General features: G+C 42.6%; 2 protein-coding genes and 1 long non-coding RNA gene across 4 annotated transcripts in view; 2 read left to right on the plus strand and 1 right to left on the minus strand.

Annotated features, from left to right (window-relative positions):
• LOC122826250 (plexin-C1-like) overlaps positions 1 to 10,485 on the plus strand; it is a 24,740-nt gene extending 14,255 nt beyond the window's left edge. The window contains exons 22-31 of the mRNA XM_044107862.1: positions 1,619 to 1,787; positions 3,433 to 3,533; positions 5,599 to 5,674; positions 7,024 to 7,058; positions 7,145 to 7,240; positions 7,373 to 7,536; positions 7,624 to 7,771; positions 7,923 to 8,063; positions 9,279 to 9,353; positions 10,040 to 10,485. Of these exons, the coding sequence (XP_043963797.1) occupies positions 1,619 to 1,787; positions 3,433 to 3,533; positions 5,599 to 5,674; positions 7,024 to 7,058; positions 7,145 to 7,240; positions 7,373 to 7,536; positions 7,624 to 7,771; positions 7,923 to 8,063; positions 9,279 to 9,353; positions 10,040 to 10,144 (1,110 nt within the window). The 3' untranslated portion in view covers positions 10,145 to 10,485. The remainder of the gene's footprint in view (positions 1 to 1,618; positions 1,788 to 3,432; positions 3,534 to 5,598; positions 5,675 to 7,023; positions 7,059 to 7,144; positions 7,241 to 7,372; positions 7,537 to 7,623; positions 7,772 to 7,922; positions 8,064 to 9,278; positions 9,354 to 10,039) is intronic.
• cep83 (centrosomal protein 83) lies at positions 9,961 to 25,468 on the minus strand. Of its 2 annotated transcripts, XM_044107864.1 has the most exons (16): positions 25,260 to 25,468; positions 24,219 to 24,417; positions 23,121 to 23,271; positions 22,945 to 23,037; positions 22,713 to 22,844; positions 22,243 to 22,494; positions 22,039 to 22,170; positions 21,842 to 21,956; positions 20,999 to 21,143; positions 20,776 to 20,925; positions 12,679 to 12,754; positions 12,436 to 12,593; positions 12,232 to 12,361; positions 12,045 to 12,151; positions 11,804 to 11,966; positions 9,961 to 11,152 (listed from the first exon to the last, which is right to left on the minus strand). In XM_044107864.1, the coding sequence occupies exons 2-16, from the start codon at positions 24,410 to 24,412 to the stop codon at positions 11,012 to 11,014; spliced, it is 2,139 nt and encodes a 712-aa protein (XP_043963799.1). In that variant the 5' UTR covers positions 24,413 to 24,417; positions 25,260 to 25,468; the 3' UTR covers positions 9,961 to 11,011. The 2 variants fall into 2 exon arrangements, with proteins under 2 accessions (XP_043963799.1, XP_043963798.1); XM_044107863.1 differs by lacking the exon at positions 25,260 to 25,468 and having other exon boundaries at positions 12,436 to 12,590.
• LOC122826253 overlaps positions 24,855 to 26,570 on the plus strand; it is a 2,990-nt gene continuing 1,274 nt past the window's right edge. The window contains exon 1 of the long non-coding RNA XR_006369755.1: positions 24,855 to 25,007. This is a non-coding gene — a long non-coding RNA (uncharacterized LOC122826253). The remainder of the gene's footprint in view (positions 25,008 to 26,570) is intronic.

Consider the following 26,570-nt stretch of genomic DNA (forward strand, 5'->3'; position numbering starts at 1 on the left):
TTTCCTTTGAACATGCATAGCACAACAAATTTACTCCCATTTACCAACTTTTCTATTTTAAAAAAAAATCTGCAGTTTCATCAGAAAACATCTAAAAGGTTTGGAAAAGTAAAAAAATCTAACTACAAACTTGATAAGGCCATATTGTGAGATGTTTGAAGTGTGATAAACTGCTCGGTTTGCTGGTAAAAGTGGTTTTTGACACATTTGGCAGCACTCAGATCAGTAAACTGATAGCATTAAATAAACTGCTTTAAGTGTTTAATACAGCTGTCAGTAAATGTGTGGCCAGTTACATCACATCAGATGTCAGTTGCTCTATTTTTCTATAGTTTGTCTGGTCCTGCATCTTTATTTTATTTTTTTACTCTTCATGACACATTTTTTTGACAAATACATTAAATATTAATTCATACTGACAACATGGACCAAGAACATCACCAGAAGAAAAGCTAATTGCGGGCAAACAGCTTAGAGAACCACAGCTGAAGATGAATGTAAATGATTTTGCAGACGGGCCGTCTTGTTGTTATTGCTACATGCGTCTCCCCTTCGCCCCGTCCCACTGCACACTCCGCCGGTGGAGCCGAGTCGCACACTTTAAAGTATCAGAAACGGCCAGCAGACTTCCAAGCCAAAGTTAATAGTTTCCCTGAGTTTGTTGAAAAGCAACTGAACTCAGTATGTCACCAGATGATTCCATTAGCATGGAAGAGGTCACACTCACATTTAGCAATGTCTAAATAAATGTAACTTAAAGCCTTGAAAATCACTCTAACATTTATTTAGTGTTTTATTTTTCCTACCCATTTGGACACAATCTTGAAGGTTTGCATTGGATCATTATCCAAACCGGTGGGCTGGCATTCTGCTCCAGGATTTTCAGAATACGTGGTTGTGACAATTATGAGAAATCATCCAGATCGCAGAAGCAGGCCCAGACCATCACCCTGCCACCATGAACTGTTTATTTTCAGTTTGTCGTTTTCTGGGTGCCTTTAGTTTTAAACCAGATGCAACAGGAAGCGCCTCTTCCTGTGGCGACTGTGGCTGTATGGTAGAGTAGTTGTCTTTCGATCGGAAGGTTTTAGGTTCGATTCCAGCTTCCGCCTCCATATGTCGATGTGCCTCTGGGGAAGGCACTTAACCCCAAATTGCCTACTGATCTGTGTATTGGTGTATAAATGTGTGTTTGTGAGTGCAACTGGGTGAATGTGACTCTAGTGTAAAGCGTTTTAAGTGGTCAAAATGACTGGAAAAGCGCTAGATAAGTTCAGTCCAGTTACCATTCCTAAAGCTTCCACTTTTCTTCTGAAGTGGTTTTGGTCTTTAGAACTCTGCTCATGATTGGAGATGGATTTATGTGTTCACACAGGACCAGGTGGGTGTGGATAGGAAGGTTTTCTTTCCCTCAAATAGTCATTATTTGAAAAATGTATTTTATGTTTTTATTCATAAAAATATAATATAAAAATTACTTGAAAACTCCAAAGTATGACAAAAAAAGAAGCAAAAACATATACATTTAACATATCAAATAAAAGGCATAAATACTTTACCTTTATTATGCAGGCAAAGAGAAAAATGAATGAGATCTTATCTGTGTTTGCACCTCCAGAAGCTGAAGGTTCTGTTCGCGGTGGGCAGTGATGGAGAGGTGAGCGAGCCTCTGGAGGTGGACGCCCTCAGCTGTGACACCGTGGAGCAGCTCAAAGAGAAGATCCTCAACACCTTCAAAACCAAGTTTGGCTTCGCTTACAACACGTCTGTCAGAGATGTCAGTGTTGGTGAGTGGAACTGACAACACTGATGGGCTGCAGCGTTCACACGCAGGGTCCTTCACAGGACGAACAAAGGAGCAGATAAAAGACCTGATGCCCCAAAAACAATGACACGTGACATAAACCACAAACAGGGAGGAAATGTTAAAATGACCATATTAGGAAAATGAATAGATCTTTGTGGTTCAGATGTAGTAAAGTTGGGGTGGTCCAGGAGTTAAGCTCTACCCGCATACAGAGAGAGACCTTCTCTCTCTCTCTATATATATATATATATATATATATATATATATATATATATATATATATATATATATATATATATATATATATATGTCTTACCATTTTCAAATAAAAAGGCCACTAAAGCCAAAAAAACTTTAATGCAATGAGGTCTTTAATAAACTGAGGGCTGTACATGGTTTATATCAGACCATCAACTCTGAAATGTATTTAGACCCAAGAAAAGTATTCACCTCTTTATTGTTGTCCTCTTTTGACTACTACAGTCCCTGCAGCAGTGATGGGCCAACTGTTGTTAATTATCATCAGTACAGATACTGCAGGAGAAGTTCTACTACTTCACAAAATGAGCTAACAGTATCATGTAGATGGTGATTAAAAATAACCCAACCTAACCTAACAACACAAACGAGTTCTGACCTGTGAAGTGAGATGTGAACCATGTTAGCACAGTGTCAGACAATCCTGCCCACTTGGAACCATAACTGCCTCAATATATAGTAGATTATTATCAGAGCCTCCAGATTATGTCTTTAAATGAGTTTTAATCTCTGCAGTTGTCCTGTGGAAAGTGAAGAATCTAAATCCACAATATTTCAGATGCAACACAGATGAAGACTTCTTTTAAGAAACTTGTAGGTACTGAGTAAAGTGAGCAGGTTGGGTTTCTATCAGATCCATGAATCAATGGATTAAAGAAAAGAACCATTTACCAGTGGTGGAACAAACTACTTCTGGTCTTATTCTCTGGATTGTATCATTGCTAAACCTACTGAAAAAAAACCTGCTAAAATTAGAGGTGTATGGATAAATCAGCCCAGATTTCCTTCATTTTGGAAAATCAGCTGCTCTTATTTACCTCTGCAGAGGCCTTGAAATCAGCCCCTGTCCCCTTTTGCTTTGTTTTGACGTGTGCTGTCAACGACAGTCACCCAACTGTTGCCAACTCAGCAACTTTGTTGCTACATTTAGCAACTTTTCAGACAACATCAGAATCAGCAGGTCAGGCGTTTTACAGATTGTCGATTAGTCAGAAAACTGCCATCAGTTCATCCTCAGTTAAAATGCTGGAATAAGTACAGAAGAAAAACAGTTCTGTATTTTCGTGATAAGATCAGTTGCATCACTTTACCCACTGAGCCGATGTCACCAGAGTCATTCAAACCACAACGCCAGTATCTGTGACAGAAAACCAAACTTTGCTTTTTATTTTTACTCTGCTCTGCAGCAAATATCTCTTATCTTTCCGTTTGAGTAACTTAGCAACTTTTTCTCTGTGATGGGAAAAAACAAACTGGTGAGGGTTTCCTTCCTGCAGTGACCCGTGACCGGAAGGCAAAAATGTTGACACTTTGTTCCGAAACTGCAATTTCTAAATTAATAGGGTTTATTTTCTATATTCTGCCAGAGTACGAGAGGGATGGATTGTTTCTTCCTCTTCAGGAAGTGGACAGAGGCTCTGAGGTGATCGGGGAGGTGACGAAGCTAAACACACTCAGACATTACAAGGTGAGAACAAAAACGGCTTCAGTTAGTCTTACTTCAGTCGTCAGGTATGAGTACGCAGTGTTCCATATTATTATGAAAATGTTGTGCTATTAAATGTATAGATGGTATTGTGTGTCAGGGCTCTTTGAATCACTATAATTCATTTCAGAGATCTGGGTTGATTAGTTTTTCTGGTGAGCTCAACTAAAGGAAATCTACTTAAGAAGGATGTTCCACATTATTAATCAGGCCACAGGTTTCAAGCAGTATGGGAAAGAGAAAGAATCTCTCTGGTGACGAAAATCATCAGATAGTGTAGTGCTGTATGACAAGATATGAAAACATTAGATATTTAATAAAAACTGAAGCGTTATCGTATTGTGAAGAGATTTGTGGCTGATTCAGAACAAAGATGAGTTTGTACAGATAAAGGCATGATGAGGAAAGTTTCCTTAGACAAATTGATGGGATTAAGAGAGCAGCTGTTAAAATGTCCTTACAAAGCAGCAAATGGTTATTTGAAGCTGCTGGAGCCTCTGGAGCCTCAAGGTGGAGGATCCTCCAGAGGCTTGAGGTGCATCAACCTACTATTCAGCCACCCTAACCAGTGGTCACAAGCAGAAACAGTCACAGTGGGTCCAGCCGTACATGAAGATTAATTTTCAAACAAACTTGTTCACTGATGACTGTTGTGCAACCCTGGATGGTCCAGATGGACGCAGTAGTGGATTGGTGGTGGACGGCCACCACGTCCCAACACAGCTGTGACATCAGAAAGCAGGTGGTGGAGTCATGCTGTGGGCCGAAATCATGGGGAGAGAATCATTGGTCGACCCCTTCAGAGTCCATGAAGGTGTGAAAATAACCTCAGCAAGTATGTAGATTTTCTGACTGATAACTTTCTTTCATGGTTCAAAAAGAAGAGTCATACCTTCAGTAGCAAAATCATCTTCATTCATGACAATGAACCATCTCATGCTGTAAGGAATACCACTGTGTCATTGGCTGCTATGGGGATAAAAGGGGAGAAACTCATGGTGTGGTAACCATCCTCCTCTGACCTCTGACCTCAACCCTATTGAGAACCTTTGGAGTTTCCTCAAGCAGAAAATTGTTCTGTGATATCAAAGAAGGTCCTATGTTAACATGTAACTCAGTCTGTATTTGATGAAACAGCTTTTGATGTTATTACATGTGAACACTTAATGCTGCACATTCAAAGAATGAAAATATCACTTGCATAATAATTTGGTACACGATATATTGACGTGTTGCAGTGCTGAGTCAGTGCTGTTTGACAGAGTCCAGTTAGTTAAAGCAGAACACACACATCGTCTGTAACAGGGAGCAAATACACATTTACCTCTGAGTTCCTCACACCCCAAACTCAAACTTTCAAATATTACAGAAAGTTAATTTTAAACCATCACCAGATTTGGTCTGAGCAGAAAGGCTTGCATTAATGAAGGTGAAGGTGAAGGAGCTGTTCTTGAGCTCCCTCAGTTCCACTTCCACTTTCTGTCAAACTCTCGGCCCACTTTACACAGAATGAAACGTTTTGTCCTCGGAGCCAGCAGCATGCTACAGAGAGGAAATGGAAAGCTCCTTTCATCTTTTTTGTCATCGCATCCAGAAAGGGTCAAGCTGTTTATCTGAAATAAATAAATAAATAAATAAAGGCAAATGGATGAGGAGAAAGTGGGTCCTAATGGCTTCTAATACTGTGTAGAGCAAACTTGTGTGTATTGTACGTTGTTGTACAACACACACATTGTTCCAAGTCATGATGTTCGACAAAATCTACTTCATGTCCTCTCGTTTGGACCCTTCACTATGAGATGTTGTTACTTATCCGCCACATGTAGCAGGATGAGTAACAAGTGTGACAACAGCTTATCTGGTTTTTACTAAACTGGAAGCTCAGAGTAGCAGGACATGCTGTCATGTTTTCAATCAGTGAAAATGGGAAAACCAAACCAGGTTTCAGCCTTTAGCTGCTTCAGAGGCATTTTCTCCGGCCGGCTGATTGGTTAATTCTGCTGTGGTTTGTGGTTGTGTTCAACATATTGAGTTTGCTCTGCTTTAGGTTAATGATGGGGCCACCGTGAAAGTGCTGTCAAGGAAAACTCATCCTCCACTCAGCCCACAGGGGAGTGTGAAAGGTAAGAACTTCATGGCTTCACTTTCAACCACGGAATGCATTTATGACAGATTCATGTTGCATGTTTTTATATCGTTGAACCTCTGAGCTGTGACCATGTTCACACTTCTGCTGAGGTGTGTACATCATCATCATCAACTTCATCATCTTCATCTCTGTTCTAAATTCAGAGTTTCTTCTGAGGCAAAGGCCTCCTCCTCACAATAAACAGTAGCTGCAATAAATGACTGCTAAAATAGACTCTGATATACAGCACAGCTTCCTAATACCCACAACACATCAGGCTAACTTTACTGTCTGTTCAACTCAGAAATATCAAAAAGTCTCATTGAAAAGTTGATGTAATGACTGTGATCCTTTAGAGTCTAAAGAATCAAAGTCTGCTGACGTCAGACCTGATAAACCTCAGTGGATCACAGCAGATGTTTCCACCGTCCATTCTGCCTGAGGACACACAAAACTTAAATTCTTCCTTCAGACTCTAGAACCTTCCAAATAAAATCAAATTTATTACATCCGGAAAAAAAAAACAACAGAAGACTGCTAACATTGCTCAGCAGCAGTCCAGTTTCTTTTCTCCTTAGCTGAGCTAAGAAGCTCCTGGTTTCATCTCTGGTTCAGGACTGACTGACCCACTGGGACAGTCAGTCCCAGCACTTTAATCTGCTGCACTTTAATCTCTAATTTGTCAGTCTGGTGTTTGAACATGGCCTCACAGAGACGGCAACATTCAGGGCCCCACAGAAAAAGGAAAAGGTCAAAAAAAGGCCCCACAAAACATTTGTGCCGATGGAACCCAAATGCCTAGCTATGGCCCTGTCAATTTGATTTATTATTATTATTATTATTATTATTAATTAATTAATTAATATCTGTAGATCTTTCTGCTATATTTCTTCTTTCCACTCAACTTTCCATTGCTGCACTTTGAACCAGGCAGCTTCCTCAACAATGACTCTGTGCAGGTTGTTGATGACTTTTGTCTGCTTTTCTCATTCCTGTAACTAAAAGGTCTTTATTGGTCTTTATTTTCTAGCATCAAATCTTCCAAAAATTCTTTCTGGTTGAAAAATGTTTTTGTCAGGAAGCTTCATTTACATACTTTATATGCAAATAAAACTTCCTGTAGAACATTTGCATACTTAGAGTCACAATATTTAGACTTCATTTTATGTCATTTTAGTTGACATATTAAATAAATAATTCTTATTAACAATCTCACTACGAGACAAAGCATCCTGATTGGGTGGAATATTATATTGGATGAAGACCTCGTATGCAAGACGTTCTGATTTCTGATGTTTTGCTCCAAGTAAAAATCATTATTTGCAATCTGTTTTTCTCACCTAGATGATGAAAACTTCAGTGGAAAATACTTCCATTTGGTAGGAGACGGTTTGCATTTTCTATCAAATGGACCTGCGTTAGTCATTGCGTGGCTCTGATGTGAGGGTTTGGTGTGGTGGTGCAGATTGACCCCGATGTGGTGGAGGACCACGGGAAGAACCCAGAGAGGAAGAAGCTGAAGCTGAAGGAAGTGCACCTGACCAAGCTGCTCTCCACCAAGGCAAGAGGAAACTTTCCCCGCGCAAAACAGAGAGCCGCACCAGCAGAACCGATACCAGCTGAAACAACGGCCAACGTTTGGATCGTTTCAGTATGAGCCGTGCATTATCCCGTGTTGTCCTGTCTCTTTAAGGTGGCCGTTCATTCCTACGTGGAGAACCTCTTCAGGTCCATCTGGGGGATGACCCAGAGCAAAGCTCCCCTCGCCATCAAGTACTTCTTTGACTTCCTGGACACTCAGGCAGAGACCATGAAGATCACCGACCCAGATGTCCGACACATCTGGAAGACCAACAGGTACGGATGAGCTTCCCGGCGTCTGATTGGACAGTAACGACCTCTAAGGAAGCCAATTAAAACAGACGCTGCTTCTGTCCACACCAGCTTGCCGCTGCGCTTCTGGATCAACATCCTGAAAAACCCGCAGTTTGTGTTCGACATGGAGAAGACGCCTCACCTGGATGGCTGCCTGTCGGTCATCGCTCAGGCCTTCATGGACTCCTTTTCTCTGAGCGAGACCCAGCTGGGGAAGGTGAAGATGTTTTGCACATTTGTCTCCTTTTGCACAATCACAGGAAGTGCTGTTTCCGTCTTTTTTCTTTTTATTTTGCTGAGACAGATGGCAGGACTCCAAGGTACGACTGCAAAAAAAATGACTTCTAATGAATCTTGATGTTTTCCAGCATGCACCAACCAACAAGCTGCTCTATGCCAAAGACATTCCCAAGTTCAAGCAGGAAGTGAAGGCTTACTATAAGCAGATCAGGGAGCAGCCAGCAGTGAGCGATGCTGAATTTAAAGACTTCCTGAAGGGAGAGTCCAAGGTAAAGTCCAGTTTTGCACAAATCCAATGAGAAATTTATGTTTGTCATTAAATATTTCGGCAAAATCTTTCATCTGCCAGAGATGTTCCCGATGTCTTACTTTTTTTTAGGAGAAAAAGAAAAAACTAGACACTGAAAAAATCAAGATGGCAGCCATCATGGTCATATAAGAAAACAAAATTTGCCGATGTCAGACAAACTGGATAGAATCCCACTCAAATAAGATTTACTGATATTTTTACTTTTTTGAGTTTTCAAGATGGCCACCATGGTTGTCATGGAAAATAATTTTTTGCTCTGCAATCGAATGTTTGGTATCAAATTAGAGCCTCCATGTTTTTGAACCATAGAAATCACATATATTATTTTCTTGATCTTGTGTTTCTTCTTTTCTGCTGAATATTTTTCCAAAATGGCCGCCGTAGTTGCAATGGAGAATATATGTTTGGCAGTAGTTATTGGGTCAGCACAGCTAACCAGTCAGCTTCACTTCCATTAATTTACCTAACAAGAACCTTGGCTTTGTTCATTCTAAACCGCTAAACACATTTTTTTAAAATTAGCAAGAGCTAATGGCACGAGGAAGGAGTAACGATTGTTGTGTTACTCAGTAGTCTTCAGTTTGTTTTAGCTCCCTATTATTACTTTATGGATGTGATGAAAAGCTGTTCATTTTTATGCGTGCATCCGTACTTGACAGATTTTTTTTTTTTCCAGTAGCGGTGAACGCTGCAGCAATGATGGACTTGTAGGAATCCTTTTACAGGTTACACAGACAATGTTGTGCAAAACCAATCCTATGTGGCTGTATATAAACTGATTTCTACCAGAACTTAAAGAGGCAGGCCGACACAAAATGGGGCTTAATTTTAAAGCGGAAGAACGACGCAGGATGGGCTTTAGAATACATTAAAGAACTGATTGAAATTCAGCTCCCTATATATACAATAATAGTGAAATATTGATATTTGTAGTTTCAGCAAACCTCGAGTGTAGTTTAGTAAAATAAGTGTCTATTAACTCAAAGGTACAGTATGAAGAGTCAGTGGCAAATTCACTCTACAAAAGGAGGGAATGAGATTTCCTCCAGTGGTTCAGGCAGTGAACTAATCAGGTCGTGACACTTACAGAGACGAGATGGCTGATGTTTACAGGCTATTGATTTCATGGCAGCCATGATGACTGGCCTCCGTTTTTTTTTTCTTGTTTTTTCAGAAACATGAAGGCGAGTTCAATGAAGCGGCGGCCCTCAGAGAACTCTTCAAATTCATACAGCGCTACTTCACAGAGGTCAGTCCTCACATCCACCTCGGCTCCACTGCTCCAGCTTCATGATGCTTTTACTGTTAGTTAAAAATCCCCATTTTAATTAGTTGTGCTGCAGATTAGAACCATAATGCACTGCTAACAGATAGACTGGAAGCTGAGGGCAGAATCACAACCTAATGCAGCTTTTTGCTTTCTTAATGACCACATATCTTCCCATCTGATTTTTGCTGGAGACAACAAATCCAAATTGGGAGACTTTCAGCAGCACAAACAGCCTAATGCAGGCCAGGAAACGCTGCTGGATTAGATTTACTCTTCTGGTAAATCCGCCTCTCAGAAACATGGACTCACATTCTGAACGTGTTGAAACTATGGTGGTAGTTAGTCTGCTGCCGTTTCCACACGTCTGTCAGAGATGTGGAAAGCTGCAGCAGCAACTCGAGTTGTGAAACTGAATGTCACATGAAACGCTGCGCAAAGGAAATGAGTAGAGCTTCTTTTGCTTCACGTCAGCCTGTTGTTTCCGGTTCTGTTCTGCAGAGCAGGACTTCTTTCTTATCAGCTTTCCAGATGTTTCCAACAGAAAACTGAAAAAGGACCAGCAAAACAGAAGCTGCACAAACACGAGTGACGGGAAATCTAGTGTTTATTGTTGGTGGATCTTAGGAAAATTAGTTCACATTACATCGATCTGGATTTTTCCGCAGATTAAAGAGAAGCTGTCCAGTAACGGCGCCCCCGCTGAGCTGTTGGAGCAACTGCAGCATGTCAAAGACTTGTTTGACGGACTGAAGAGCTGCTCCTGGAACTGAGCGCTAATGCTGACCTGACGTGAACTACGACAGGAAGGGAGGAGCTGCTTCCACATCTAGGATGACAAACGCTGAACTGGCAACGCGTGTCGTCTCCTGCAGCAAACGTGGAGCTGAAACTCTGCTTCAGAGATCAGCTGCTAACGTTCAGGGAAGGTTTGTGACCAACAGGCTGGATCTTCTGCTCTAAAGCCTCAGAGAGACGATGGGAACTAAACCCTGGGATGTTTCAGGAGCTAAAACAGAAGTCACCTGACGAACAGTAGCATTTAATATCACATTAAGACAGAGGAAGCCACAAATGAGTCACAAAGATCCCTGAGTAATTGTTCAAGTAAAAATAACAATCTGTACATCATCTCATGTGCAAGTTGCAGCATGTCGTGCTTTTTGTCACAGCTGCATACAAATTATTTCCTCCTCTGTGGTTTAGACCAGGGGTCTGCAAGCTGATGATACTTCATACACCACTTAATGGCACAGGAGAATTTTTTTTTTTTTACATTTTGTAAAAGTACATTGCATTTTTCCATTTTGCATAAATATGACTTGTTTCCACAAGGAACATTAATTTACTGTAAAAGTTAAGTTTTCCTATGATATAAAATTGTTGTTTTTTTAGCCATAAAATAAGCTAAATTTGAAAATGTTAAGCAGGTTCTGTTGAGCACCAGTGAGTTTCTGACCCCTGGTCTAAACCAGATGTAAACAGGTTGAATCCTGAGTCGGTTCTGTTCTAGGCAAAGAAGAAAAACAAGAAACTGGTTCACTTTTTAGAAAAATACATCTGTGCAAACTGTTTTCATGCACCTGACTTGAAAAAGCACCGTCCGATTACAAAATGTTTATAAGTCCAAAGTGACAGGGTCAGGGGTCAGGGGTCAGGGGGTCGTGTTTGGGAGGTTCATCGTGCTCCTTTTGCACCAGTGATCCCAGTTCCTCCAGCTGCTGCTGCTGAGCGTTCTCCAGACTCTCCAGTCTCCTCTGCAGCAGAGAGAACTCTCCCTCCTGCAGGACACACACAATCACCCCCATCATCTCCTCTGCAGTGTGTTTCACACACAGCTGAATGTGTAGAAAGCTTCAACATGGAGAACACTTTCTGTAAATCCGGGGGTCGAATACTTTGAGTTTTGTCAGAACTTTAGAGTCTCTGCCTACATCAGGGCAATTATCTACAATCTACTGGTTAGTTTTTATGACGGTGTGGACATTTAAATATGCATTTTGTACATTGCTATTTCTTCTGTCTACATGATCTACGATACTTAGAAATCTCTGCACTAGATTATTCCAGATTAAACAGGGATGACGTTAAATCCCAGTCGGTCAGTGGTGATGCTTTCATTTCACCATAAAGTAGGAATTTCCACGCATGTTCCAGAACCTTGGCTTCAGTTGAACTAGTGAGTAATGAGATGAACAAAACAAAAAAAAGGTTAAGACGTCATCAACATTAGAATGTCTTTCTAAACTTCCAATTAGTAGAAAAACTGACTTTCCCTCCATGATCCTCTTTTAAAGAATCTCATTCCAGTTCCAGAGAAAAGAAACATCAGCTGCTTTTTTTCAGCGTCATATTTTGTTCATTTCCCGACACTCAGCCTGCGCCGAGCTTCCTTCCTCCTCCTGAGTGCTGCCTCAGGGTCTGAAGCTCACCAGGTCAGCAGCCAGTCGCCCTTCGACCCCGAGGGAGAGCGTGGAGGTCATGAGGGCGGGGCCCTGACCGCTCAGCAAGAGGCAGCGGAAGTCGTCGTGCCGACGCTGCAGCTCCTTCAGCCTCCGCTTCAGCTGCGCCTGCTCCTCTGAGAACACTGACCGTCTGGAAGAATGAAATATTAATATTCAGAAGAAGTGATGTGTGACAGAGGAGCTGCAGACATGATGGACTGATATCCACCTCTTTATGGCGGCAGCAGCTTCCAGCTCCAGCTGTTCGATTTTAGCCTCCAGCAGCTGGATCTTGTCGTGCAGCTTCTTCTCTCTGTTCTCCGTCTGATGTTTCCTCTAAACGACAAACAGCTGCAGCGTTCACGTTTCGGCCTGAGTGTCTAAAACTCTCCACATCCTCAAATTTAACAACTGACCTTCTTCTGAGCCACTGCTGCTCTCTGCAGCTTCTCTTTAGCCTGAGAGTATTTCTGCTGCAGCTCCGCTTCTCGCTCCTGCAGCCGGTGTTTCTCCTCCAACCACTCGGCCCGCCGGTCCTCCACCGTCCTGCAGGTGGAGCCACACACACACGTGAAGACGTGGAGACGCACAGAAAGCGGACAGAGAGCGAGCGGACGCACCTCTCTGCCTCATGCTGGCTCCGCTCCGCCTGGGCCCGGGCCGCCCGCACCTCCTCCCTCACTCTGTCCAGAGTCTCCCTCAGTCTCTGGTTGGCGTCCGTCAGCTCGCCTTCAGAGCGCGACAGCGCCCCCAGCTGGACACTGAGCTCCTGGTTCTGCTGTTGTTTTAGACAATATTCAGGATAGAAATCAACTCCATTAAAACAAAAACACATAGAAAAGAAGAAACAGATGCAGACTCACCTGCTGCAGGTCATGAATCTCTGCTTTCTGTCTCTCTAGCTCCTCTAGCTGTGAACTCTGCTGCTGCAGTTTGTTTCTAAGAAACACAAAATAGGACTTTCTAGAATCAATTAAGATCATGTGGTTATTGTGCTGTGCTGGCTGAGACCAACCTCACATCATCCCCAGACTTTACTGAGCAACATGACACAGTGCAGTCTCAAACCAGAGAACAGGAACAGGATCTTTACTTGAAGGCCAATGCTTGGGGCCGTTAGTGAAGGATTAAAATATCTCGTCTTTATCTGTAGTTATCTGACATTTGTTACATCTTTTATATACTTATTATTACAAAATAAAGATGTAAAGATTAACTCAGGTTGTTTGTGCATCCTTAAAAAGTGTTAGATTTATGGTCTTGACGTATTAGCATGTTTAATAATTAGGTCTTTTAGCTGCAGCCTGTTAAGCCTGTAAAATAGTGTTGAATAAATAGTATTATTGGTATTATCAAATATTTGTTGTTTCATGTTCCTTTATAATGTTTTGACTTATATGCTTTAATTTCATTTAATCTTAGTATAAAGAATGTTTCTGTGAATGTTTCAAACGCTTCCAGCAGAGTTTATTACCCTGCAGAAAACTCTGCCTCCTTGATCTGTTAGATAACAATAAATCTGTCGCCATTAAGACATACGACGTGCTCTGCTCAACCCTGCGCCTGGAACAGAATAATCTAGTGTTTAGGTACCGTGTGTGTTAGTTAGTGATTGTCATTAGCGCTGCAACTATGTGATGATTTGTTTTCCCCGCCCTTTGAGAGTTGCAGCGTCCTCTGTGAGAGGGATCCTGAATGCAATAAAAAGAGGAGCAGGCAGATGTGTTTTCAGAGCGGTAGGAGATTGTAACTGAAAGCACATCTCTGTCTGTTCTCCTCACGAGAACAAGAATCTAACTCTCTTGTCTTTCCTGTGTTTGTTTTAATAGGTGTTTAAACCTGACATTAACTTGGTCCTTCGAGAGCCGGAGGTCAATATACCGGAAGGATTCCAGCAGGTGTGGTGGACCCCAGTAAATCTGTGCGCACGGCAGGTTTCCTAGTGGAAACTTATCAGAACCTGTTCCAGGTCTGGCGCTCGGCCTGCCTGCTGGGATCTGAAGGTTGAAGACTCCGAGGGAAAGACGGAGGGTGAGTGGATTCTTGTTTAAAAGAGTGGTGAATGACTGGGGGTCATTGCGCGAATAGAAAACCCTGTGAATTCTAGGTAAAAAATAGTGCACAAAATCCGTGAAGGGCGTGCGAAGTCCTTGCGCAAAATTCCGTGGGAAAAGGTGGACGGAGCCTGGTGCGGTGCTGTTGTAGGCGAGAAAAGAGAAAAGGGCGGCGAAAACAGGCGCTTAATTTCCGCAAGGTGTGATTGTGAGAGTGAGTGGAGGTATAAATACCACTTGGTATTTTATCTCATATAAAACAGTAGGGTTGTAACCAGCAAACCTGTTTTGGATGCAGAGGCGAAGAACTTCCCACTCGAAAGAGTAGAAGCGGGAGTTACCACTACAGGTATTTTTAATTGCTGGCCTACTGAAAAGATCTCCAGTTTTTAGGATTCCCTAGGCGTCGACAAACTGGACCAAATTTCATAAAAATAAATAAATAAATAAAATGGGGAAAGGGATAAGTAAAAGAGAGCCAACAGACAGTTTAAAAACAAATGACTGGAAATATGTTGAAAATCAGGATCCCCGTAAAATAAAACACTTAGATAAATGGATGACAAACTATAACTTTGACGGCCGTCTAAACTCACAAAAACTAACTGAACTGCAGGATAACATAAAACAAAAAACAAAATCAAATCCAAAGAAAATGCGCGAAGAAGGGTATGATGATGTCAAATTTTGGTTAGAATTGGCACTAAAAAGAGAAGAAGGGGAAAAGAAATCCCAAAATGTGATGTTCTATAGGAGGGAGGACGATGAGACAGGGCCTGGGAGTCTGAGAAGGCAGGCAGTGGAGCAGCAAGCAGCGGGTGGGGGAGGGGAAGTAGATGAAGTCAACGAGTACCGAAGCAACAAAACAGAGGGGGAAAAACAAATATAGTACAGGATGCACAACTAAACCCCGACTTGCCCTCGCCCCTGGAATATGAGGGGAGAGATAGTGAAGGACTCCTTACTAGATCAAGAGGTGAAAAGTTTGAGAGCTCTAAAAAATTAGGAGAGAGTCTGGAGCAGGAAGTCACAGCTCCCACTGTGCCTTCTCTCCCTCCCCCATGTTGTCCTTCAGTAGGGCCAGATAGTCAGCCACATACAACTGGACTGTATCCTATGATACAAGTGGCAAATCCTAATGCAGGGGCTGAGGGGGAACAGCCCACCATCCTGGTGTACAGAACATGGACTCTGGAGGACATAAAAAAGGCTTTAGAAGGGATTACATCCCCTAAAGAGGATGTAAACCGCTTTGTTGAAGAAATGAATAACCTGCGTGAATCTTACCATCTAAACGGACACGAGGTTCAACAAGCATGGATGACAGCTCTAGGCAGTGACTGGCATCATGTTCGAGGAGGGTGGAGCCCATCAACAGGGGACCCTCCTGTAGTTCTTGCACACGATGCTGACAAATTAACAAACAGAGTGAATGCTTTAGCAGCAAGGACAGTTCAAAGATATCAGTGCAGAGCAAACTACACTGAGATCAGCAGAATCAAACAGAAGGAGGGAGAATCTTTTGATGAGTACAGACTGAGAATGACAAAAGTATTTAGAACACACAGTGGGTTGGTGGAAGAGGATGACGAAAATGGTCCTTATAAACAACAGTTAAAAAATGCATTACATGCAGGGTCAAAAGATGCGATAAGAACATGGGTAGCTAAACATTACATAGGACTGGGGACTGGGACCTTAGATGAATACATTAATCACGCTATACACGCAGAGAAGATCGCAAAAGGAAAGAAAAGGGTTTCAGGAGCCTTCTTCCAAGATGAGGAGCAAGTGTCTTATCTAGAAATTAGAGGAAGAGGAGGCTTTAGGGGCAGAGGTCAGAACCGCAGAGGACAGAAAGGGGGAATGGGCAGAGGGAACTACAGGCAGAACAACTCAGGATGCTGGTGTTGTGGGAAAGAGGGACACATAGCCAGAAATTGCCCGGGGAAAAAAAACAAAAACACAGATCAGTCAGCATGACTAGGATCAGAAAGTTTGGGGAGTGAAGAGGTCCAATTAAATCTTCAGGATTTATTATCTATGGACAGTGTAAGACCAGACGTAACTCTTTTTATAAATAGTAGACCTGTAGTTTTCCTTTGTGACACTGGTGAACAACATGTAGAGAAAACATTCCTGGGGAAAGGACTAGTGGGGAAACTGTCATCGTAAGATCAGCTGGGGGGAAACTAACACAAGTAAATGAATCAGCCAGTCTGGCTTAGAGATCCACAGGGACAGGCTTGTCAGTTGTCCATTCTGATGTTCCCAGAATGCCCAGTAAACCTACTAGGGAGAAATGACCTTTTACAGCTAGGATTAGCTTTGATTCCAACCACTGATGGGCACATAGCAGTTACAAGGCGCTCAGAAATAAAAGTTGTTGTCCAGGGACATGGACAACCACATTGTTACTATTCATTGGATGTGCCCAACAGACCCCCACATAACATTGCACAGACACTTCTGGCTGAGGGGCGTAAAGCCATCTCTGCCCCACAAGATCAAATGCCTCCTGATAACTTACACATAACTCTTTGGTTCAAGAATGTGCCTGGGGCTGATAAGAACCATGAAGCCAGACTCAACAAGGTCACTAAGATCACAGTGACCTGTCTGTACACAGACACAAAACACACCGCCTCCCTGATGAATTAAAGTCCTTAGACAGAACGTTGCATCAGTAATGCTTTTTTTCTCAATACCAGTAGATAAAGAGAGTCAATTTTGGTTTGCTTTTACTTTTGAAGGGAACAGGTACACATACACCAGGCTGCCTCAGGGTTACTGTGAGAGCCCTACAATCTATTCTCAAGTGATGAGTGCAAGCATGTCAGACTTTTCAACCCCCAGGAGGGAGCCAAGTCTTGTTGTACGTAGATGATGTTTTATTAGCATCTCCAAACATGGAAATCTGTAAACAAGACACCTGAGCACTTCTAAAACATCTAGCTGAGGAAGGTCATAAGGTCAATAAAAGTAAACTCCAACTGTGTAAAGAACAAGTAAAATATTTGGGTCATAATTTGAGTGCAGGAGGCCGGACCATAATGGAGGATAGAAAAACAACAATTCTTCAAGCACCTAAACCACAAACAAAAAAAAACAGATGATGTCTTTTTTTGGGGTTAACTAACTATTGTCGAAACTGGGTGCCTAATTATGCAGAAATTGTGGCTCCTTTAAACAAATTAATGTATAAAAAAGACCTGAAACTGTCCTCCTGTTTGGAGTGGACGGAGGAAGCAGAAAAAGCACTTTGTGAAATAAAGCAGGCCCTCGTGTCAAGTGCTGCGCTTGCTTTACCGGACTATAAAAAACCTTTTGTCCAGATGGCGGATTGTAGAGGTCAGTTTATGACCTCGGTACTAGTTCAACAACATGGTGATGAAATGAGACCAACAGCATATTTCTCTTCCAAACTCGATAGTGTGGCGTGCGCCTTGCCTCACTGTGTGAGAGCTGTGATTGCTGCCTCAGTAGAGGTTAGTGCTCCTATTGTACTGTTTCATCCGTTAACATTAAAAGTACCACATGCTGTTTCAGCACTATTATTGCAGACAAATATGACGTTCTCATCACCTGCTAGGCGTTTTTCATGTATGTCCACACTCTTATCTCAACCTCATCTGAAAGATGCACAGTTTTAAATCCTGCAACACTGTTACCTCTTCCAGACGATGGTACAAAGCATGATTGTCAGGAAATGGCAGAACAAAGCACAAAACAAACCGGGTATGCAGTGGTGACTGACAAAATAGTGTTGAAAGCTGAAAAACTCCCCTCACATTACTCAACTCAGGCTGCAGAATTGATAGTGCTAACCACTGCTTGTAAACTGATGAAAGATAAAGAAGTAACGATTTACACCGAGAGCCAATACTCGTTTGCAACAGTACTGGAAAAATAGAGGTATGATAACTTCTACAGGGAAACCAGTAACTCATGCAGAATTATTAAAAGATTTACTACAAGCTGTGCAGCTACCAAAACAAGTAGCAATCTGTAAATGTGCCGCACACACCACAGGGAAAGATAAATGTCTCTAGGGAACGCCTTCGCTGATAAGATGGCAAAAAAAAGGCAGCGGAGGGACAAATAAAGGTTTTACATATGGAAGAAAAATTTAACTTATGACAAGAGATCCTAAAAGACGTGCAACAATTAAGTCCTCAAAATGCAAAAGATTTTTGGATAAAAAAAATGGAGCAAAAATAGAAGAGGAAATCTATAAGTGACCTGCAAATAAACCTATCCTAGCAAAACATTCGTATAAATGGGCCGCAATATTGAGCCACGGCCTTTCGCATGTCTCAACAGGGGGGATGGTAGGACAGGTACATCAACATTACACTTCTTATGGATTTATTTCTTATTCAAAAAATGTTTTGTAGAGCTTGTTTAATTTGTGCTAAACACAACCCTCAGGGAAATCCAAGACCGCATAGAGGAAGATTTCCTAATCCACAGTATCCATTTCAAATAATACAGATGGATTTCATAAAAGTGAAGGGAAAAAGTACTGTTTAGTAATAATTGATGTTTTCTCTAAATGGATTGAGCTTTTTCCCACAAAAAACCCCAGATGCTTCGACAGTGCAAAAAGGTCATTTCATGTCAAAAGTAGCCAAAAAAAAAAAAAAAGCAAGCTCAGGACGCTCACCGACCTACAGGGTAAGTCCAGCTACACAGGGGGCTAAACTGTGTAGCTGGACACAGTTTCTTCGCCGTCTCAAACTGGTGAAGATTATCCACAACCCTGTAGTGTCTTTAGGAGCTGAATGAACTTGCACGTCAATGAAATGGCGAATAAAAAATGTCATTTTTGTTTTTATTTTATGTTTTCATCTGGGAACTACTCTTGTCACAAATGAAAAAAGTTAGTCCTGTGGCATGGCTTACAGAATGAGAGGAGACATCAAGGTATGCTTTCCACCTCGGTCTAGTGTCATTGTTTCAGTCTGCTGAGCAAAAAATGAGAAAGGGCTAAACTACAAAGATGAAACTTGGTACATGATACTCTGGGACACTCTAGTGGCTGATGAAATAGGACAAACTGTATCACATGAGACTAATAAAGCTGTGTGACTTATGATTCTATATTTCCCTTACTGCAGCAGATGACAAGAAACCTTTATTAAGAAACAGATATTTAGGATTTCGCGCACAGGGGTGAAGGTAAAAGAGGTAGATACTGTTGAAAACAATGATGGTGGTGTGGTGATGACAGACATTTTGATAGGTTACCTGGAAAGGTAACAGGGTTCTGTGAATTAGTTTCATTATTAGTACCAGTTTCTGTTTATCCTATGTCTGCAAAACAACTAACACACACTTTGTCCAGCATTATTAACACACACTTTGTCCAGCATTATGCCTCAGCAGAGGCATCATTTAAAGAAACGACATGGAAGACGAATGACCCTCCATACATCGATGCCATCGGTGTCCCTCGTGGTGTACCTGATGAATACAAGTTGGCTGACCAGGTTGCAGCATGTTTTGAATCCACAATTTGTTGGTGGTGCACGATAAACAAAAACGTAGACAGAATTAACTACATCCATTACAACGTACAAAAACTGGGCCACTGGACACAGGCTGGTTTCGAGGCGGTTCACGAGCAGCTGGCCGCTGCCTCACTGATCCAGCTCTGGACATGCTGCTGGCTGAGAAAGGAGGGGTGTGCATTGTCTTCGGAGAAAGTTGATGCACCTTTCTGCCCAACAACAGAGCAGCTGATGGGAGCCTGATGAAGGCCATTACAGGGCTCCGTACCCTGAATGGCAAAATGAAAGAGCACTCTGGAGTGGATACTTCCATGTGAGATGCATGGACGGATGGTTTTGGAAAGTACCGAACCTTTGTGTCCTCTGTCTTAGTATCAATGGCAGTCTTTGCTGCCATTCTAATCTTGTGTGGATGTTGTTGTATTCCTTGCCTGCGTTTTTGTTTAACCGTCTCATTACCACAGCGATTTCGCCCATGGAGGACCGGATGGCACAGATGTATCCTTTATTAGTCAAAGATCCTGATTCTGAAAGAGAATGCTCTGACCAGGATTCTCCTGATTTGTATCCAGATCCTGACTTTTGGACTGAGTACAACCCTTGAGTGCAAGCATATTTGTGTCCTTAAAAATGAACTCCCAGCTGAAAATCGTTTGAAGTGGCTGTTTAGGAGGGATAAGAGAATTAGGACAAATATTCAATAAACAGGGGGAAAATGTTGAATAAATAGTATTATTGGTATTATCAAATATTTGATGTTTCATGTTCCTTTATAATGTTTTGACTTATATGCTTTAATTTCATTTAATCTTAGTATAAAGAATGTTTCTGTGAATGTTTCAAACGCTTCCAGCAGAGTTTATTGCCCTGCAGAAAACTCTGCCTCCTTGATCTGTTAGATAACAATAAATCTGTCGCCGTGAAGACATACGACGTGCTCTGCTCAACCCTGCGCCTGGAACAGAATAATCTAGAGTTTAGGTACCGTGTGTGTTAGTTAGTGATTGTCATTAGCGCTGCAACTATGTGATGATTTGTTTTCCCCGCCCTTTGAGAGTTGCAGCGTCCTCTGTGAGAGGGATCCTGAATGCAATAAAAAGAGGAGCAGGCAGATGTGTTTTCAGAGCGGTAGGAGATTGTAACTGAAAGCACATCTCTGTCTGTTCTCCTCACGAGAACAAAAGAATCTAACTCTCTTGTCTTTCCTGTGTTTGTTTTAATCTGTCTTTAATAGGTGTTTAAACCTGACAAATAGAATGTGGCATTTTGGTGGATCATCTGCAGGGTTATGAATCTCTGTGGTTGTAGTTTGATGAACTACAACACAGAGTTTGTAGTTTAGAAAGAGCCCAGGTTGTGGTGTACAGTACCGACCCGGCCCGGCCCAGCTGACCTGAGGTTCTGCAGCTCTCTTCGGAGCGACTCCTCTCCCTGCTGAGCGCTGCGCAGTCGTTCCTCCCACTCCTCCTTCAGCGCCTGATCCGACGAGTCCTGCAGCGCCCTCTGCTGTTCCAACACTGCCAGGCGGTTCTCCAACTCCAGCCTAGAACAAACACATGGAGAACGATTTAACATGCCTCACTCGTTCAGGAACAGGTTCATGAACCGATTCTCACCTCTCCTCGTGTAAGGTGGCCATCTTGTGGAACTCCTCCTCTCGGGCCGACTGCACCTTCCTCACCATCTCTCTCTCTTTTTCCAACACAACCTCCTTGTTTCGCTCCAGCGCCGCCTTCAGCACCTCAACATCTGCCTGAAGACCTGGCACACACACACACACACACACACCAGATACACACATTATATGCTTCCTGTCTTGGAAAATATGAACACAGCTTATTGTCTACAGTAGCTTTTATTAATGAATTGACTTAAGCAAGGTAAGACTTTAAGGAAAGAAAAACAGTGATTTTAGTGTTTCTTGGAAAATTATTTGTCTTATGCTAGAAGGAAGTAGATAACTGACAGACTAATAGTAAACATGAAACAGACGCCAGTCAGAGCTGAGCTGTTGGAAGCTCTGCAGAGATCAAACAGACAGACGTTCTTTAAATTGTAAGTCAGTTTTAAAGTTCTACTGGTCATAATTAAAATTGTTCTAACTTTAAATGAAAAGTGATGGGTAATAACATTACATAACACGTAATGTTATGTAATGTTAATGTCAACCACACCAGTTTATCCATCAATCAGGGCCCTGTGTGTGTGTGTGTCTGTGAATCAGGTTTTTATATCCTTGTGGGAACCTATGTCTGGGGTTGTGGGGACCATTGCTCCTTATGGGGACATTTTCTTGGAACCCACGAGGGGAAATGTTGGTTTTGGGTTAGGGTTAGGTATGTGACGGTTAGGGGTAGGGTAAAAGAAAGGTCGTAGAAAATGAATGGAAGTCAATAAAAAGTCCCCACAAGTCACAAAAACACGACTCTGTATGTTTGTGTCCGGGTGTGTCTCTGTACCGTCCATCTGTCCCTGCAATTCGTCCCTCTCCCTCTCCATGTCTCCTTTGGAGCGAGCACACTCCAGCCTGACGCTGGCCAGCTCCAGCTTGTGTGAATGCTTCAGGCTGTCGATCTGCCAGCAGTCAGAGGTGAAGAGTTAAGGCAGCAGCGACTCCCTGAGGAATCAGACTCAGACCGGATGCTGAGCAGCGTACCTGAGCGGTCAGAGCGCTGGCCTCCCTCTCAGCGCGGTGCAGCCTCCCAGTCAGCTGGCCGTTCTGCTCGTGGCTCTGCTGGAGCTCGCTCTCCATCCTGTCCAGCTGTTGCCGCAGCGACTGACGCTCCGCCTGTCAGAAACATCGTTCATGAAGTTACATCTGATCCTACCGCACGCGGCAGGGCGATGAAAGCAGCTCCACCTCCTGTGACTTGACTGCAGACTGCAGCTCCGTCAGCTGTCTGATCTGGATGCGCTGCACGCTCTCAGCCTGTTGGCCCGAGGAGTCCCTCTGGGCCCTGAGCTCGGCCACCTCCGCCTCCAGGCCTTTGAGCCTCTGGTGGAGCTGGGCCTTCTCCCTGAGCAGCGCCTCCACCCGCTTCCCGTCACGGAGGGCCTCTGAATCCTGATACTGCGCCACCAGCTCCTCCCGCTCCTTCTCCAGCCGGGCAACCTGACAGCAGGACACCAGACGGTCAGCGGATCGTCTCTCCCTCACCGGAACCTCCATCTCCTGCTGCACCACTAAACAATATTTAACTAATAAAAACCAGCAAACACTCTTAAAAGTAATTCAAACTAACTCAATTAGACAAAAAAAAGTCAGAAAGAAATCAAACTAATCTATAACAGAAAAGCTGAGGCTGCTCCAGCCGTGTGGTGAACTCCCACCTCGGCCTCATGGAGGATCCTCCTCTCCTCCAGCATGCGGCTGTGCTCCTCCCTCTGGTGCTCCAGCTGGGACTTGACGATGGTGAAGTCGTAGCGCAGCTTGTTGTACTCGGACCGATACTTCTCCGTCTCCTGCAGAGCGATCGCACAGAGCAGAGGGAGAGGCGCCATCAGCCCAACGGCAGGGGAAAAAGGCTGCAGATGATTGGCCGCTGTGTGGCGTCGGCCTCACCTCCTCCAGCTTGTTGAACCTCTCCCTCACCGGAGCCTCCATCTCCTGCTGCACCTGAGCTCTGAGGAGCTCCAGGCGCTGAGGGGTCATCACCTGCTCACCGGAGAAAAACAACAAAATCACCTCTATATTAAAAAAAAGAAGAAGAAAAAAAAAACATCTCCTTCTCCTTGTACCTGCAGGCGCAGCTCCTCCAGCTCCCTGGTCTTGTCCAGCAGCTCTCCCCGCAGCTCAGCCAGCAGCAGCTGCAGCCTCTCCTGCTCGCTCTGTTTGTCGCTCAGCAGGCGCCTCACCTCCCCCTGCGCGTGAGTGAACTGCGTCTGCAGGCTGGAGACGGAGACAGACACAGAAATGCAACAGCCAATCTGCTGGAGATCAGAACGTTTTTTTTCCTCCCAGTCAGTTTCTGACTGAAGAGACGCAGCTTCAGTTCTAATTATTAGATCCAAACGAGTCTGCTTCATTCTAGACTTGATCCTATTTTTAAAAAATTATTTTATTTTTTAATTTTTTTTTTTACAGGAAAGGAATAGAGAGAATGGAACAGAGGATGAGAGTCGACTGTAAAGTTTCTGCCTGATTGATGCACAAAACCTCTGAACCGCTCAAATCATTGATCTGCACCTGCAACTATTTAATTATTTTAGTAATCAATTAGTGTATCGATTATTCCAAACAATTTATCGGATAGAAAAAAATTGTCCTTCTGCAGATTCTCATTTAACTGCCAAAGCCTGTTTGATACAATATTAGAAATTCATAAAAGAAAAACAAATGAATAACTCCATTTCTTTTTTAATAGAAATATTATATTACCTAAAATGCAACAACATATTCCTTTATTGAATGCTTGATCATTTGTAGTTAAAACAAAGCTCAGCATCATTACACTGGCCATGTTTTTTAATTAACCAATCAATAATTGGCTAGCAAAACAGATGCTTAATATGAGATTATCTTTACAAATTTTGAAGCTAAAACTTCAAGTGGAGAAGTTCTGGGAAGAACATATTTACAGATTGAGAAGTTTGTTGTTTTTTCCTCTAATTAAACACAAAACGTAAATATTTTTTGTACATTTTTGGCTTAATTGCTGCTCTGAGTGTGTTGTTCTTTCAGCAAATGCTCTAAGGATTATTCAAGTAGAATAATCCTTAGAGTTTAGGATCGTTTCAATCCGACATTTATATCATTCTTTTAGCAGTGATGAAAGCGTAGTTGCATTGTTTTTCCATTAAGGTCCATATAGCCTGAATCCTTTCCTTCCTCAGTACCTGGTGTGCTCAGCCTTCAGGGTCTGGTAGTTGGTCCGGTGGTTTTCACTCTTGATCCTCTCGTCGATGAGCATCTTCTGCAGCTCCAGCTCCGCTCCCCCCAGCCCGGCGGACAGCCCCAGCACGGCTGCAGACTTCCCCATCCCTGGTACGAGGTTGGCGACCTGAGAGGCCGGCTGCCCGAGCGAGGCCATCTCACCTGCGGCAGGTGCAAAACCCGACAGTAAACTACCTGGGAATGAAGCAGCAGAACTCACCGCGTCTGTGTGAGAGGGAGGTGTGAATCTCTACGCAGTTCAACGGTGAATAAACTGGCTTCAAGCTTCACGTCTTGTTGTCAGTAACCATGGTGGCTTCGAGTCCCTAAAGCCTCTTGTTCCAATCAGCTCTCAGCTCTGAATCAGTCTCAAGTGATTAGTTAGCTCGTTTCCCCGGCAGCGGCTGCTATTATGGAGAGTCTGTGATTACAATTATACCAACTCTTTTCACAGCCACTTGACAAGCCTCTGAATTAATGCGGAATATCAGAGTTAGAAAGCAACAAGACTCACAATAAGTCTCTTTAACTGGAGAAATACAACTGTTCCAACTGCGAGTTTTTAATTCCTAATGATTGTAACTGTAAAAACACACATTGAGGGCAATGGAGGTGGTAACTGGAGGTTAACGTCGTCCACTGTTGCGTTTTGAATGTCGCGCCCCGAAGCATGACATGCTAACTAGCTTCTACGCTGTGTGCATTATCGGACACTCAGCATCTTTGCTAATTTCTTTTAACAAGCACATGCAGTAAGTCTGAAAAAACAATTAATTCTGAATGTTATATCAAACGGCGTTCATAACTGAGACATGTTGAGGCAGCGAACTGAACTGTTGTCTGTAGAGTAGGCTAGCTTTGAAGACAAGCTAACTATGCTAACGTGACTTCCAAAAATGACTGGATTTGGGAGTTAGAAGAATATTACAAACAATTGCATAACTATTATAAATGCTACTTATTCTTTGATATGTTTAAACTGTCAACAGAACAAGATAACTTACCTCTTGTACAGAGACAACTATTTTGTAGCTCGCTAGGCTAACTACCTGTTGGCAAACTGCTCTAAACTACAAACTACGGAATCATGGGAAATTCTTGTCCGTTTCTCTTTCTGTTCCTATGTACAGGCCCTTAACTCAACAGGAGATTCTTCCTGGACACAACTGACCATCTATGATATCTTCAGGAGAAATTGAGAAAATAAGAAATCCCATTGTCAAAATGTACTTTGGAATTATTAAGGACACATTAAATTGAGTTAAACTGAATAATAAAACCTGAACTTGTGGCTGCTTGGCAAACTCAAACTTTGCGAGTCGGAACTGTGACTTCAAGTCTCCTCTTGTATGAAAACTGGGAGAAATTTGACAGCTCCAGGTGATAAAATACAAAATGTGCATCACCTAAACAAAAATATGCAATAATATAAGGGCCCGTGGAGGCCCTCTCCTGGCCAGGATGACCGAAGCAGTTGCTTGTTTTATTTAAGCCTCAGTCTCTACCTTTAGAACGTGAGCAAGAAAAAGCAAAGCTGTTTTTCCTATGTGAACATATGGAACTCTTCCATCTTTGATTCTGGTCTACAGTGTAAAACATGGCTGCTCCTGCAAACAGTTTGAGAGAGTGTAGGACAAATAAGGGTGTGAACACATTTGCTTGTCTCCACAAGGACAGAATAATACATGACTAACACCAACAACCCAAAACAGCCTCTAACAATCAGGAAACGAATGTACCTTCATGTTGTGGGATATTATCAACTTTATTTATCTTGAATGAGAATACATTTAGTTTTCTCTGTAGCTTGTCCATAACTGACTAAAGTACCTTCAAATTGAAGAATTGACTTTCACAGAAATATATATTTTTTAAAAGCATATAAAACATTTGCAGATAAAAAAAAAGGAAGAAAGCAACTCCAGACAGGCATGTCTGTCCAGTCTGTCCAGACATGTCCTGCGACAGACTGGCGATCTGTCCAGGGTGACTCCGCCTCTCACCCAGAACGTTAGCTGGTGAAAGGCACCAGCAACCCTCCTGACCCCACTAGGGACAAGGGTGTTAGAAAGTGGATGGATGGATGGATGGATGGTAACTCCAGACAAACTAGAGATACAGTACTGGTAACCACATGGAGGACTCCTAAATAAGAAGACAAAGTCATAATTTTGGATGTTTGGTAATAAAAATCGCTGGGGAAAAAAAATTTAACTATTATACAATTCATATATAGATTGCATTATAATCCGAACTTTGGAGAGTAAAACAGCATCACTGAAGTGACAGTAGAAGAGTTTGTATTTCAGGCGTCC

Source organism: Gambusia affinis, linkage group LG23, assembly GCF_019740435.1.
Source record: "Gambusia affinis linkage group LG23, SWU_Gaff_1.0, whole genome shotgun sequence".
Classification (NCBI taxonomy): domain Eukaryota; kingdom Metazoa; phylum Chordata; class Actinopteri; order Cyprinodontiformes; family Poeciliidae; genus Gambusia; species Gambusia affinis.